Raw genomic sequence first — 13,851 nt, 5'->3', positions numbered from 1 at the left:
TAAATCAATACAATCTGATTTTTTTTTTGAGTTACAGAAGTGATCTGTGGAGCAATATATATTATAAAAAAGGAGTTATTATTGTTATTTGATTATTTTAATACATACGTGCAAAAATATTTGCAAAAGAAATCCAAAAATCTAAGGCTGTATAACATCCTGCCTATATAATTCCATAATATTTGTACTTTCATTTGTTTTGGTTCCACTTCAGAGAATCTGTCTGCTTATCTGACCTGACCTGAAACAGAGATCAGGGCTGTCTGTTTGTTGTTTCCATGGTTCCTGTCTCTGTTGCCATGGAGCTTGAAGGCGCATGTCCCCTTTGCCACCTGCAGCCACTCATTCAGCACATTTTGAAACCTTTGTGTGACACTGGAGACACTCAGCAGCAGAGGCAGCAGGCAAATGTTATGTCAATTATTTTGTTGGCACCTTCAGTTATCTTTCTCTCATCAAGACTCTTTTTATCGGCCATTTTCTTCAGGAATAGAAAAGTTTTTTGGGTGTATTTCTTACAGTTTTCCATTTAAATAAGCCAGCTATATAATAAACAAAAGGGAAATTAGATTGAAATATGCGTCACTGTAAAAGAAAGTCTGGGCATATAAACAACATACACACACTAGGACATAAAGGGACAAATATAATTTAAACATAAGAGTGCAGAGAATGTACAGAACAAAACGGGTACAATTATGTTTTTGCTGCAGACCTTTGGTTGGGGTAAACTGAAATAAAATGAAATGCTTTTAGATTAAAAGGAGGGAGGAGTGCGACCACAACGTGTGAATAAGAAAGGCGGAGGCTCGTTAACATCTGTCACAAGCTGGCGCAATATTAGGATCAATTTCAGAAAGTTTCTAGTTTTGACCAATATGTGCTGTGGAGTATTTTTCACTGATCAGACAATGTTCAACACATAGAAAAATCTTTTCACAGCATCCTGAAATGACGTCAGGTGTGATTGTTAAGTATCAATAAATGAGGTTGCTAGTTGAAATTTGGTAAAAAAAAATTTGAATAAGTAGCTCTTAAAAAAATCTGTTGAAGAGGCAAAAATTTCTTCAAACTATGAAGCACTAATAGGCAAGGCAGGTTTATTTATAGAGCACAATTCAAAATGCTTTACAGCTACATAAAATCACAAGAAGGCAAATAAAACATAAAAATCACTAATTAATTCAATTAAAAGCGAAGAGTGCAGATAAAACCCTTTCAGGTGTCATATGCACAGCTAAACAGAACTGTTTTCAGCCTGGATTTAAACATTGTCAGAGTTGAGGCCTGTCTCACATCTTCTGGAAGACTGTTCCAGATTTTAGGAGCATAAAACTGAAACGCAGCCTCACCTTGTTTAGTCCTGACTCTGGGCACCAGCAGGAGACCCCTCCTTGAGGCTCTCAGAGTCCCAGTTGGTTCATGTGGCTCTAACATGTCAGAGATGTACTTTGGTGCTGGACCACGAAGAGACTTGAGCTGTTTTAAAGTCTATTCTCTGAGCGACAGGAAGCCAGTACAGAGCGCTGGACTAATATGGTCGTATTTCCTGGTTCAAGTCAGGACTCGAGCAGCAGCATATTACAAGACATAAGACACAAAGAATTGATGCCATGAACTGTTATTTAGTTTTATTTTTAAATTTAAAAGCTAAAGCTGCTGCAGTCGAAGTCAAATCAAACGTGTGAGGCATGAACAAAGGAAGGGGCGAAGTGCATCATTATGAGAAGCAGAAAAACACAGCAGATTGCGTGTGAACACATGCAGTTCTCTGCTATTTTTTACATTTTATTCAGACCTTCACACCGACCATCCAGCTGCTCTGTGAGGTGACCGTTTTCTGCTTGGTTCTCAGGTCAGACGAGGGGCTGAAGCCCAGCTGCTGTCTGGTCCTGGACGAGGACGAAGGCTTCAGCGACTGGAGCCACAGGCTGGAAAACCGTACTGAGCATGAGGCGCAGGAGGACTGCAGGGTGAAGGAGCAGAGACCCTCAGCTTCAGCAGACCCCGAGAAGGAGAAAGAGCAGGGAGCTGGAGAGGAGGACGGAGGGGAACCAAGGAGCTCTGAGGAAGCTTCAACACAACCACCAGAGAAGGTGCTCAGCCACGACGTCCTTCTTCCCCTCAGCAGAAGTGTAGCAGATGATAATCATGATCCAAAAAATCAATGCATTAGGCCAGTGATACTCACTATTGTTTTCACAAGAGCCACATTGTCAGAGCATAATCAAGGGAAGAGCCACTTTTACGACAACATACTAAAGTCCCCTTTCACAAATATGCATTTCTACATATAAAACATCCCACAGAAAAAGAAACAACACAGCCAATACATTTTCAATTAAGACCATATTTACCTTAATACTGGGATGAGCGGAAGCTGGCATGCATGTCCTTGACTTTCTTCATGTTGTATTTTTAGTTTGTTGTTGTAATCATAGTGAGACATTCAGGATGAGCATGGTTTTTGTGCTGGTTTTTGCCCTTTTTTAATTAAAAACCGACACATTGTGCCTGCATCTCGCGCTGGCTAAAGGAGCTAGCGTGCTCTGCGGTCAAGTGTGACGGTGGTTTAAGCGGGCTGCGTTGCCAGGTTTAACAGTTCCCCCTTTAGGAAACACCATTAAGCCTTAATTAATACTTAATAAAAATACTTAATACCACAAAAAACGCAAACTTAATAAAACTACTTAATACTGTGCAGTATTCGCTGTATGTTATTTGAAAAAATGTATTGTTATTGTTACCATATTGTTATAAGCTACTATGCGAGCGCGAGCCACCAATTAAAGCTTGAGGAGAATGAGTATCTCTGCTCTAATGCAATGAAACACGAGCAGGTTATATAGGTTCTCCATTATATCTCGGTTTCCCTGAACTGGTTCTTGGACCCACTGCCCTACATGTTTTAGATGTTTCCCTGCTTCAACACTCCTCAAATGAGATGATGCATTTATTTCATGAGGACATGCTGTGGGAAACACTGCCTTAAACTACACAGAATTTGTAAAACTGTAAAGAATTATTGACTTTTGAAATACATCCTAACCTCTGTGCACATTAAAACACGTTTTCTTTTTTGTTTTTGGTTCCTTCCAGACATCCAGCACCAAAAATGCACTCAGGACATCATACAGCTCCTCTGTCTTCCTGTCACAAGAGGCCAGGCTGCAGCATGCCGCGGGTCGATCTGCAGACAGGACGTCATACCTGGCAGCAGGGACGATGAAGCCACGGTGTGTTCAGCAAACATCGTCTGTCTCATCATCTTCCTCTATAAACGGTCCATTCCTCTTTAGGCTCAGTGCACGCTCACATAAAAGGAGGCGTTTCGTGCATCATTTGATGCTTCTTTCACACATAATACGCTGAAGACATGAGAGGAATGCTACCAGAAAACTGTTACTTATGCAAATTTATATGCTAAAACTAGAGCAGGGCGAGTTAACTCATTATTATCACGTTAACGCATTAATTATTTAACACCGATAAATATTTTATCGTGCTTTAACATATGTTTTATTTATTTTTATTTTTTTACAAGTTTTTTTTTTTTTTACATTAAAAAAAAGTTTTTAGGGCTTTTGTACCTTTAATGGATAGGAAAGTTCAGAGAGACAGGAAGCAGGGGCTGAGAGAGGGGGAACGACATGCAGCACGGGGCTGTGGGACTCGAACCAGCTGCAGCGAGGACTATAGCCTCTGTACATGGGGCGCCTGCTCAACCCACTATGCCACAAACCACTTCTGTTTTATTATTTATTATATTATTGTAAAAGTTTGTTGCTCACAGGCTTTTATTTGGTAAAAGTCTGTTGCTGTCTGCTGTGGAACAGGAAAAGAAAGTGATCGGCGGATCCACCAAACATGGAGAAGGGTACGGAACTTTTACTCGGCCATTTTCTTTTTAAAGTTCTTCCAGACGGCGGAGTCGACAGAACCAAAGTCATCTGTAAACACTGCCAAGTTGAATTGTCTTCTCAGCGTAGTAGTTCCAGTCTAAAATATCACTTAAAGGCAAAACACACAACTGATAGCAGCAAGTCATTCAAGGAAACAGACAGTGGAGCGAGGCTTCTACATAAAAACTACAGAAAGATGCTGATGTTAAAAGTGTGTTTGCACAACAAATGTTATGGCACTTTCATTCATATGGCAGCACATTTAAAATAAAACTAAATGCTAAAAGCTACACACTACTTTTGAATTCATTTTTGGATTTTGCGTAAAAATGCGATTAATCGTGATTAATCAGGGAAATCATGTGATTAATTAGATTAAACATTTTAATCGTTGCCCAGCCCTAATTAAAACACACCTGCTGTTTATGTTGTTGCGGCTATATATTAGCTCTTAACATCACATGTTCATAAGGTCTGACACTGTCCCAAAATTACGTGGAAATCCCTGAAAAATGATGTTACAGTACTGCAGTATTATTATGTACTCATATAAGGTGAACATGTGCAAACTCCATTTCCATTACACTCCATCCGTAAATCTGGGCAGAAAGGCTTCATTCTCATTTGGGAGGTTTTTGGTGCATTCCATGTACAGTAGTATAATGTTCTGTAAATTTCAGCATGTTATCACCAGCTTAGCCTCCGGTCAGTCGTCCATAAAGTCTCCGTTCCACGTGAAAGCCATTATTACATTACGTTTTACATTACATCACATCTTTTTACGGGGCTGAGGAGCCTCGCTCAGTTCCACTGCTTCCAGTTTGATTGCAGCACATGTGCCGACAATGTTGCAAAAGGAAGTAAATTCATTTTGTTGGTTGAAACAACAGTATGAGAAGCAGAATTGGATCTGGTTCGAGTTGTTTTTCCCGAACATCAGAGAGATTTTTACTCTGTTTGGTCTGTTCCAAATCATCTGTCTTCACGATAAGTCCAAAATTTGCCTCTCAGGAGAATCTTTACTCAAATATAAAGTTTAATTACACTTTACCCCAAAAAGTATTATCAGCACAATGTGGAAGTACTTGAAATGAATGTGAAATGTCCCTTTTTGACCAAACATCTTATATTAAGCTGCTCCAGACTCTGGCTTTGATTTGATCTTAGATGATAGTTTTGATGCCTCCAGCCAGACATGTGAGAACAAAAACTTATGTTCTGACTGTAGTTTAATTTTGTTGGGAAATTTTGTCATAATCACTGTTCTATTTAAGAGCAAATCACGTGAGATATTTTTAAAGAAAACCATCCTTCAGTGCAGCTGCTAACGACTCATAATCTCATAATCAAACTGTAGGAACACACAGAATAAGTCGATATAACTGTCAAATACATGCAGAGAGAATACAACTACAATCTCTGAAATTTAGAGGAGTCGAAGTATAAGGTAGCAGCAACTTGTGTCTGAAGGTTTTATTAAACTTGTAAATGTACTTTATTTATAGACTAAACATGGAGAAGCAGCATTTAGCTGTTATGCTGCAAACAAGTGGAACAAACTGCCAGTAGAGATTAAACTTTCACCAAATGGAGACATTTTTAAATCCAGGTTAAAAACATTTCTGTTCTCATGTGTCTATGCATGAAATCTGCACGATATCTTTTCATTTTTTTCCTTTTTTAATTTATCTGGACAGTTGCTTGTTTTTAAATTAATTTAAATGATTTTATTTGTTTCTCTTTATATTCTATTTTTAATGCTTCTTCCACTCCCTGCTGTAATGCTTTTATATTATGTGAAGCACTTTGAACTGTTTGTACATGAAATGTGCTACAAATAAATTTGATTTGATACAGCCCTTTACAGACAATCCTTACGATGTACCAAAGTGCTTTACAGCAGTTAATAAATAAAGAGAAGAATAAGTAAAAACAAATGAAAAAAAACAATAAAATAACAGCGAAAGCAATAAAATACAACAAAATCGAATAAGATAAAATAAGATAAAAGTGTCATCATACTACTGGGTATTAAAAGCAATCCTAAATAAGTAGGTTTTTAGCCTAGATTTGAAGTTTTAAAGTTTTATTAAACTTTAATCATTAGTCACTAATGATTGATGATAAGAAATAAGATGAAAATGAACAAACTGCTTTTCCATTACACCCCATTTGGAAATCTTAAATGTTACATTTGTTCATTTGTTCGAACTTTCATTTACACCACAAGTACAAGTTATTGTATTTACAGAAAACTATTTAAAAAGATCTTATTTGACGGCAGCGACACGTTGTAACAGAGCCTTATTTACCATTGTGTTCCAAGGTTGCAGCAGCTCAACTGTGGTTTGAGCTTCACACACTGAGGTTTCTCACAATGTTTTAAGTTAAGTGTTCTGCTGGTCATCGAGTTTTAAACATGCTTGTATTTTCTAAATACGAAGAAGTCGATCAGTTCACATTGAAAATGATTTTATTCCAAACTTTTCTCAAAAATCTTTACAGTGGGAGAGCTCGCAGGGTGGATGGAGAGGAAGAAGAAGAAGAAGATATGCAGAGGGAGCTGGAGTCAGCAGAAAGTGCCAGAGATGAAGATCAGGAGGAGGAGGAGCTGAGGTTCACACATGAAGAGAAGGCAGACCTCCACATCAGGAGGGAGCAGAGGCACCAGGTTGCTGAGAAGGAAGAGCAGAGGAAACAAAATGAGGTGTGCTTCATATCTCTAATGAGGGTTGTGATGGATATCGATAGAGAACTATTTTGTAGATCCAAAAATATTGTGACATCACACAAAGGACTAAATGATTGTACAAGTACGACCATCTTACACCTGTTAAAAACTAAATCTCCCCCTTCTTTTCTTCTGTGGTTAACGCTAAACTTGTCCTGCTGTGGACCCTTATACTATTCAGCGTTCCCCGGCTGCTGCTTGTGATCTGAAGCTCGACAAAGTAAACTCAACATCCAACTGTCACCGCTCAGGAATACGTTTAGCGGCTGACTTTATTGTACCTCAATGGCTCAGTTTCTGAAATTTATGTTACTCCCTCAGATGAAGTGTTCCTCTCAAGCTGCCCCCCTTTTTTCTCCCATGATTCAAAAAAAGCCCCAAACACATGCAGGCTTATTATAAAACTCGCAGTTCATAGAATTTGGCTTCAAGTCTGAAAGCAATAAAGTCAAAGAATGTTATTTTGGCTCACAGGGAGGTGAAATGAAATGTAGCCTGACAAAAGCAGCGATGAGGTAAGACACTGTAACAAATTCCAGTTTGTTGCACCAGCGCTTTGCCAGTCATTCATTAGTCATTTGCTACTAAAAACTAGACAAGTTTTCAAAGGTTTGACACGATGTAAATGAGGGAAAACTGTTAGTTTTCAACAGTAAAATAAGTCAGCCTCGTGTTCTGCTGCCAGGGTAAAATCTGAGTTCAAACCATGGCAGCAGTGAATCTATGGAAGTTTTTTTGTGCCATCAGAGTTTGAATACCAATTTCTAATATTGAATTTTTACAGCATCAAAATCAGACTTTGAATTTGAAAAACCAACAGTGTTAAAGAAAAAAAATCAATTTCTAAAAACAAAAATCAGTGTAAAAAAATTAAATGGAAAAAAATTAAATGGAAAAAAATTAAATGGAAAAAAATTCAGTGGATCGATTGCTTCTCCCTGTTTACCCGGATGTTGAGTCTGGTTCTTTTTTTAGATGTTGAATTTTTTTCCACTGAATTTTTTGAAGTTGAATTTTTTTCCACTGAATTTTTAGTTCTGTCAGAACCACTCTCGTCAAAACAAGACGAGAAACAGAGATGAATTTCAGAAGCTTATTCTGAATGCATACAATTTGTGTTTGGCGGTATGGCTCTGTTCGGAGGAAGTTCCCGACTTTTCCATGAGCTCCATGGAAGCCAGACAGGGAACAGCAGCATCCTCAGGTGGAGTGCCTTCCATTTGCTGTAAAGGCAACAAACCCCCTAGAACAGAGCAAGCAACAATGAACAACAGTATGACATTGTTGGCAATGAGAAGTCAGTGGAGCAGGGGAGGTGGTGGGTGCAAGCAGAAAGCAAAAAAAGCAGTGACAGCAAACCAAGTTTAAATGAAGTGCCCCAAATGCCAGCATCCAATTGCGAGCAGCAGCTGATTACCCATTGAGCGCAGCTGGTTGTGGAGCCATAGGGGTTGGGTCGGCGTCAGCCAATAGGCAAGGGCGCGTTGACTACGTGGTCTGCCAGAACTAACGCGATGCTCCATATGTTGAATTTTTTTCCACTGAATTTTTAGATGTTGAATTTTTTTCCATTTAATTTTTTTCCATTTTAATTCTTTACACTGATTTTTGTTTTTAGAAATTGATTTTTTTTTTTTTTTTACACTGTTGGTTTTTTCTAATTCAAAGTCTGATTTTGATGCTGTAAAAATTCAATATTAATTCGTATAAAAAATAAATTCGTATTCAAACTCTGATGGCACAGAAAAGCTTCCATACAATGCGACAACTGCTTACCAAGGCCAAACATTTTGTTCTGCTGGTGTCTCAGAGAACACCGGAGGGCAGAGGCAGGAGGAGCGAGGAGGCGAACAGATCTGAAGGTTCTCTCTGCAGCAGTGACGGCGAGGAGTCGTTGAACTGCTACGGCCCCATGAGCCCCACATTCAAGGTAACTTGTAAAACTAAAGGCAGTCTGCAGGAGCGCTTCAGTTTTCAGAGGTAGCATCAGACACTTTTTATGAATCACTGACGATGAAATGACATGATGTGTTGTGTTCACAATGCTAAAAACATCTCCTCTTTCTGATGCTCCCTGCCGGTTCCACCAGAAACTCCTCATTCAGTTTTACCCAGTAAGTACTTATTCAATTATACTGCATGTCATAATTGTGTTGGTGCTTTACTCTTTTAAACGGCACACAGAGCACAAGCTTGTCTCTGGAGGAAAGCTGGTATCAAACAGCTGCCCTCAATCACGCGCTCGCTGAGCATTTTATTTGGAACTATTTTTTCTTACTCATGCAGTTATCCAATCAGCTTATCATGTGGCAGCCGTGCACGGCTTAAAATCCTGCAGATCCCTCTCAACAAGGTCACAAAGTTGATGTTTTGATTTGTGTGCAAAGACAAGTCTTTCATTTTTGTGTGTGTGAATGTGGGCATGAGAATAAGTGTCTAAAAATAACTGATTACCACTTTTAAAAGGCAGGATAAGTCCATACTTAAAGGGAGGAGCGTGTGGTGGCACAAATTCCTGAGATTGTTTCCCCTTTGATGCTTTATTTCACTAACCTAGTCAGTCCACCTTTATCAAAGTATGTTACCACACCTTTAAACTTCTACAGCCAACCCAAACTCATCAGAAATCATTAAATATTCCATTATTTGTACCAAAAAAAGAGTCACAATTTACAGTTATAAATTTCCCTCGGCTGTTTTTCTGCCAGGCAGCATTGATGCCAAACCTCAAGATACAGCCATGAACATTTCGCAACTGTCTAAAACATGTACATTAATTCTACTCCTAACAATGTACTTTATAACACCAGTCCCTAAAGGCTGTGCAGAAGTAAGGAATCTATCAAATGAAATTTATTTGTAGCACATTTCTTGAATAAAACTATTTAAAGTGCTTTACATAAAATAAAAGCATTGCAGCAGGGAGTGGAAGAAGCATTAAAAATACATAAAAGAATATAAAGAGAAACAAATAAAATCATTTAAATGAATTTAAAAGCAAGCAACAGTCCAGATAAGTTCAAAGATATCGTGCAGATGTCATGCATAGACACATGAGAACAGAAATGTCTTTAACCTGGATTTAAAAATGTCTCCATTTGGTGAAAGTTTAATCTCCACTGGCAGTTTGTTCCACTTGTTTGCAGCATAACAGCTAAATGCTGCTTCTCCATGTTTAGTCTGGACTCTGGACTGGACCAGCTGACCTGAGTCCTTGGATCTAAGAGCTCTGCTGGCTTTATATTCTCTGAACAGATCACAGATGTAAACCATCAGCAGGCTTTTAAAATCTATTCTGTGACTGACTGGAAGCCAGAGTAAAGATTTTAAAGCTGCTGTGACGTGTTCAGATCTCTTAGTCCGGGTTAAAACTCCTGCAGCAGCTGGAGTGAGAAGGAGTCAGAAGCGTGCAGTGACTGCTGAAAACATTGTTCAAACCAACGTTCTCTCCCACAAAGGGGACCCCCCCGGGTGAATTGGTTTCCTCTTTATAAACATTTGTATTAAACACTAACAGCACCTGGAAAAGGAAAGTCATTCGCGTGGGAACAGCTGCAACATGTCAGTGTCCTGATGAACCAAACTGAAGCTGCTCTGTGTAGGGAAAGGAGTTAGGAAAATGCAATTGTGCAATTTTTCTTAAATGTTTTGCAATGTAGACAAATATAGCCATTTCACATTCTGTTCTCAGGGCGCCACAGCAGATTGTAAATCTCTCTTTTCTTGCAAGTGGAGTCTGTTTTCCTGGTTATTTGAACACTTCTGACCATGTGCCCCCCCTCTATGGACACCAGGGATGTCCAAAGTCGGTCCTCGAGGTGCCGCCGTCCTGCAGGTTTTAGGTGTTTCCATGCTTCAACACACCTGATTCGGATTAAATGGATCACTTCAAAAAATTGTTAACAGATTGTACATATATTTTTACATTTTTTTTTACATTTATTACTTTATTTTATTATTATTATATTTTTTGTTTTTATGGCACCAAACAGACCAGGCCAAATTCCTTGTGATGTAAAAATTACTTGGCAATAAAACCTTTTCTGAGTCTGATTCTGAAGTTCTGCACAAGCCTGCTGATGATGCATTGATCTGAATCAGGTGAGTTGAAGCAGGGAAACGTCTAAAACCTGCAGGACAGCGGCCCACGAGGACCGGATGTGGACATCCCTGCAGTATACCGTCTTGTGACGGCTCCTTTCAGAATGAGAATGAGCCGTCATGAGAATGCCTCGTGTCACAAAATCATCTCAGAAGCATCCCAGTGACCTCTGCAGCTGCAGATGTGAATCCAGAAGAAGACTTTCAGGATGTGGTACAGCAGGGAGTCGGCAGCATGAGGCGGGGTTGCTATGTCAACCTGGAGCAATTCAATTCAATTCAGTTTTATTTATATAGCGCCAAATACAACAAATGTCATCTCAAGGCACTTAGATAATAAAGTCCAATTCAAGCCAATTGGAATTCAATTCATTGTAATCATAATTATTTACAAAATAATCCAATTCATTCATATAGAGCCAATTCAAAAACAGTTTCCTAGCTAAGGAAACCAACAGATTGCACCGAAACTTGTCTTCAGTCCAACCTCCCGTCCTGAGCGTGCCTGAGGCGACTGTGGAGAGAAACGACTCCCTTTTAACAGGAAGAAACCTCTGGCAGAACCAGACTCAGGAAGGGTGGCCATCTGCCTCCACCAGCTGGGGTTTGAGAAGACAGAAAAGAGGGGAAAACCCACTAACGCCATTCAAAGGATACCTGTTGGAACAGGGAAACACCAGTTAATGATCACAATAATGTCACATGTACATAATATCATTAGAGAAATTAAACGGGGGAAAAAGAGAGTAAAGTGAGGAAAGGTGTGACCGATGAGGCCCCCCAGCAGTCTGGGCCTATAGCAGCTTAACTATGGGATGTTTCAGGGTCCCCTGAGCCATCCCTAACTATAAGCTTTATCAGAAAGGAAAGTTTTAAGCCTGATTTTAAAAGTGGAAAGGGTGTCTGCTTCCCGGACGCAGCAGAATCTCAGAGGAGCGTTTGAATGTTATCCATGGCAACATGACCGCTTACATGGAGGTCCAGACCAAGAATTAGTCAGCTGTTTCACACAATGTGCTCAGTGAGCGAACACCTTATAGTTGAAAAGTGTTTTTTAGTGTAGTTTAGGGGGTTTTAAACGTAAGAACCAGGCCTTTTCCAGTAAAAACAGTTTCAGGGAAGGCTGTGATTTTTAATTACTTATCAAAAGACTCAAATATTTGTGAATCTTACCGGGGGAATTTGTACTTTTTCCATTGTCAGAAACTAATAAGTAATTAAATGAAATAATTAGATATATCGTCAGAAAATATTTCCTTATTCAATGATTATTTGAGTCCCTACTTGTCATATTTAAAGATCAATCTTTTTATTTTAATTTATAAAGACATCATTCTATTAATAGCGCACTGCTTCTCACCTAATCACAGCTGAGATAGGCTTCAGACAGAATGAACCGGTTATAAAAACGTGAACGGATGGACAGACAGATCATTTTTGTATTTAAATAAGTCAGTCAGCAATCTCAACTCACTCCTAACTGTGCATTTAACTGTATGTGTTGACTATATTCTGATCCATGCGGCATAAAACATCATAATTATTATCCTACAGGCACCCAGGAATGTAGCAAAGCTAAGTAAAATGATGGAGTGAGCGTAAGGCTTACGGTCTCACACTTTAAAAACTGCCAGGGTAGCTTACTCTGATTGAATTGCTGAGCCTATGTTCGAGTGAATCTCACACAAACAGCCTCTAAAACTCAGCAAACTCAGAAAAATGCAACATGGAGATCCGTTTATTGTCTGCTACAAAGCGTTGTTTAATGGGACTTTTGTTACTCATTAGTTCTGCCGAAAAAGTGCTTTATTTGTTTGTTTGTTGGCGCGATTACTCAGAAAGCTGAGGACAGATTTACATAAAAAGGCGATGGCACGGAAACGATTAAGTTCTGCTTTTGATCGGGATCAATACCTCAACTCACAATGCTTTTATGTTCCTTTGCTCTTGTTTTTTGCTGCACGAAAAAGCAATTAAAACAAGAGCGCTCACAGAGCCCACCTTCCACCAAATTCAATGCTGTATTTCACCATTTGCTTAAAGAAGTGATATTACTCCATGGCTGTGTTCGAAACCGCATACTTCTCCTACTACTCATACTAACTTTTTGAGTTAGTATGCAAGTTTAAGTAAGCGAGAAGTTCCCAGATGCATACTAGATTCCCCTAAATGTTGGGTATGCATCATGAGGTTACTACTCATACTCAAACTACCCAAGATGCAACGTAACGTGACGTCGCCGATCATCATTTCCTGTCAAAATGGCAGTTTCAAGCTAGCTACAACGAGGGTAGGTTCACTTCCTGTTTTCAAAACAAAAGCACCAATTGTATCGTAATGGCTTTCCCTATGATAAAAGGCAACGGGTATTTTATTTTGTGAAAATAACCGGAAGTGCGTTGCTCACTGCGGCTAGCTTTAGTAGCGCCGAATTCGTGGGAACAAAATTGTAAATAGCCGGTATTTTGTCAGGTTTTCAACACATTGGGGATCTAAACGACTACTTTCTCGCCTGAAAATGTTTCAAATGTTGCTAAAGTTTACAGAGTTTAGAGCTTAAGTGAAATCAGCTTCAGGCCGGCTGATTTCGGCTCGGGCAGGAGCGAAATGCATTGTGGGTAAACGCTCTGCATACTGTCTGATCGATGAGTATGCAGTATGGAAGTATGCCGTATGTAGTAGGAGGTTTCAAACACAGCCCATGCTTACGTTTCATGGGTTCTTCCCCTGGCTAATCTCCAGCTTTCTGCTAAGTTTCATCAATTTCGGCTTGATAGTTTTTCCATAATATTGCCAAAACACTGAGAAACAAACCACATCCCAGATCTGCCTCCTTGGCAGAAGCTTTTAAAATTTACTCACGTTATCTATAATAATTTGCACTGGTATATGAGAGGTATGAACGAGAGATACTGTTTATTGCTGAAATGTACCAGGTCCGTGTCTCAGCTCCGTGTGTCTCTCCGCAGGACGAGGTGAACAGTCGAGTCTCCACAGATGGAAAATGTACGGTGAGTGCTGCTGTGCAGACGGTCGGGGTCAAAGGACACCCGTTATCTCTCCTATTTTCCATCAAGTCATGTCACCCAGAGCCGAGCGAGCGGACGCAGCCTGCAC

At 39.5% G+C, this 13,851-nt stretch overlaps 1 protein-coding gene across 2 annotated transcripts in view; it reads left to right on the top strand.

Moving 5' to 3' along the window:
- The window catches only part of LOC142381310 (uncharacterized), a 48,591-nt gene that overhangs the window by 14,230 nt on the left and 20,510 nt on the right, over nucleotides 1-13,851 (top strand). For both annotated transcript variants that reach the window (XM_075466915.1, XM_075466914.1), the window contains exons 3-8: nucleotides 1,856-2,096; nucleotides 3,100-3,236; nucleotides 6,408-6,609; nucleotides 8,444-8,563; nucleotides 8,724-8,747; nucleotides 13,704-13,745. In XM_075466915.1, coding sequence (XP_075323030.1) covers nucleotides 1,856-2,096; nucleotides 3,100-3,236; nucleotides 6,408-6,609; nucleotides 8,444-8,563; nucleotides 8,724-8,747; nucleotides 13,704-13,745 — 766 coding nt within the window. The remainder of the gene's footprint in view (nucleotides 1-1,855; nucleotides 2,097-3,099; nucleotides 3,237-6,407; nucleotides 6,610-8,443; nucleotides 8,564-8,723; nucleotides 8,748-13,703; nucleotides 13,746-13,851) is intronic.

This window comes from Odontesthes bonariensis, chromosome 1, assembly GCF_027942865.1.
Source record: "Odontesthes bonariensis isolate fOdoBon6 chromosome 1, fOdoBon6.hap1, whole genome shotgun sequence".
Classification (NCBI taxonomy): Eukaryota; Metazoa; Chordata; class Actinopteri; order Atheriniformes; family Atherinopsidae; genus Odontesthes; species Odontesthes bonariensis.
The sequence above is the reverse complement of the archived record's forward strand: the minus strand, read 5'-3'. Positions and strand labels throughout refer to the sequence as shown.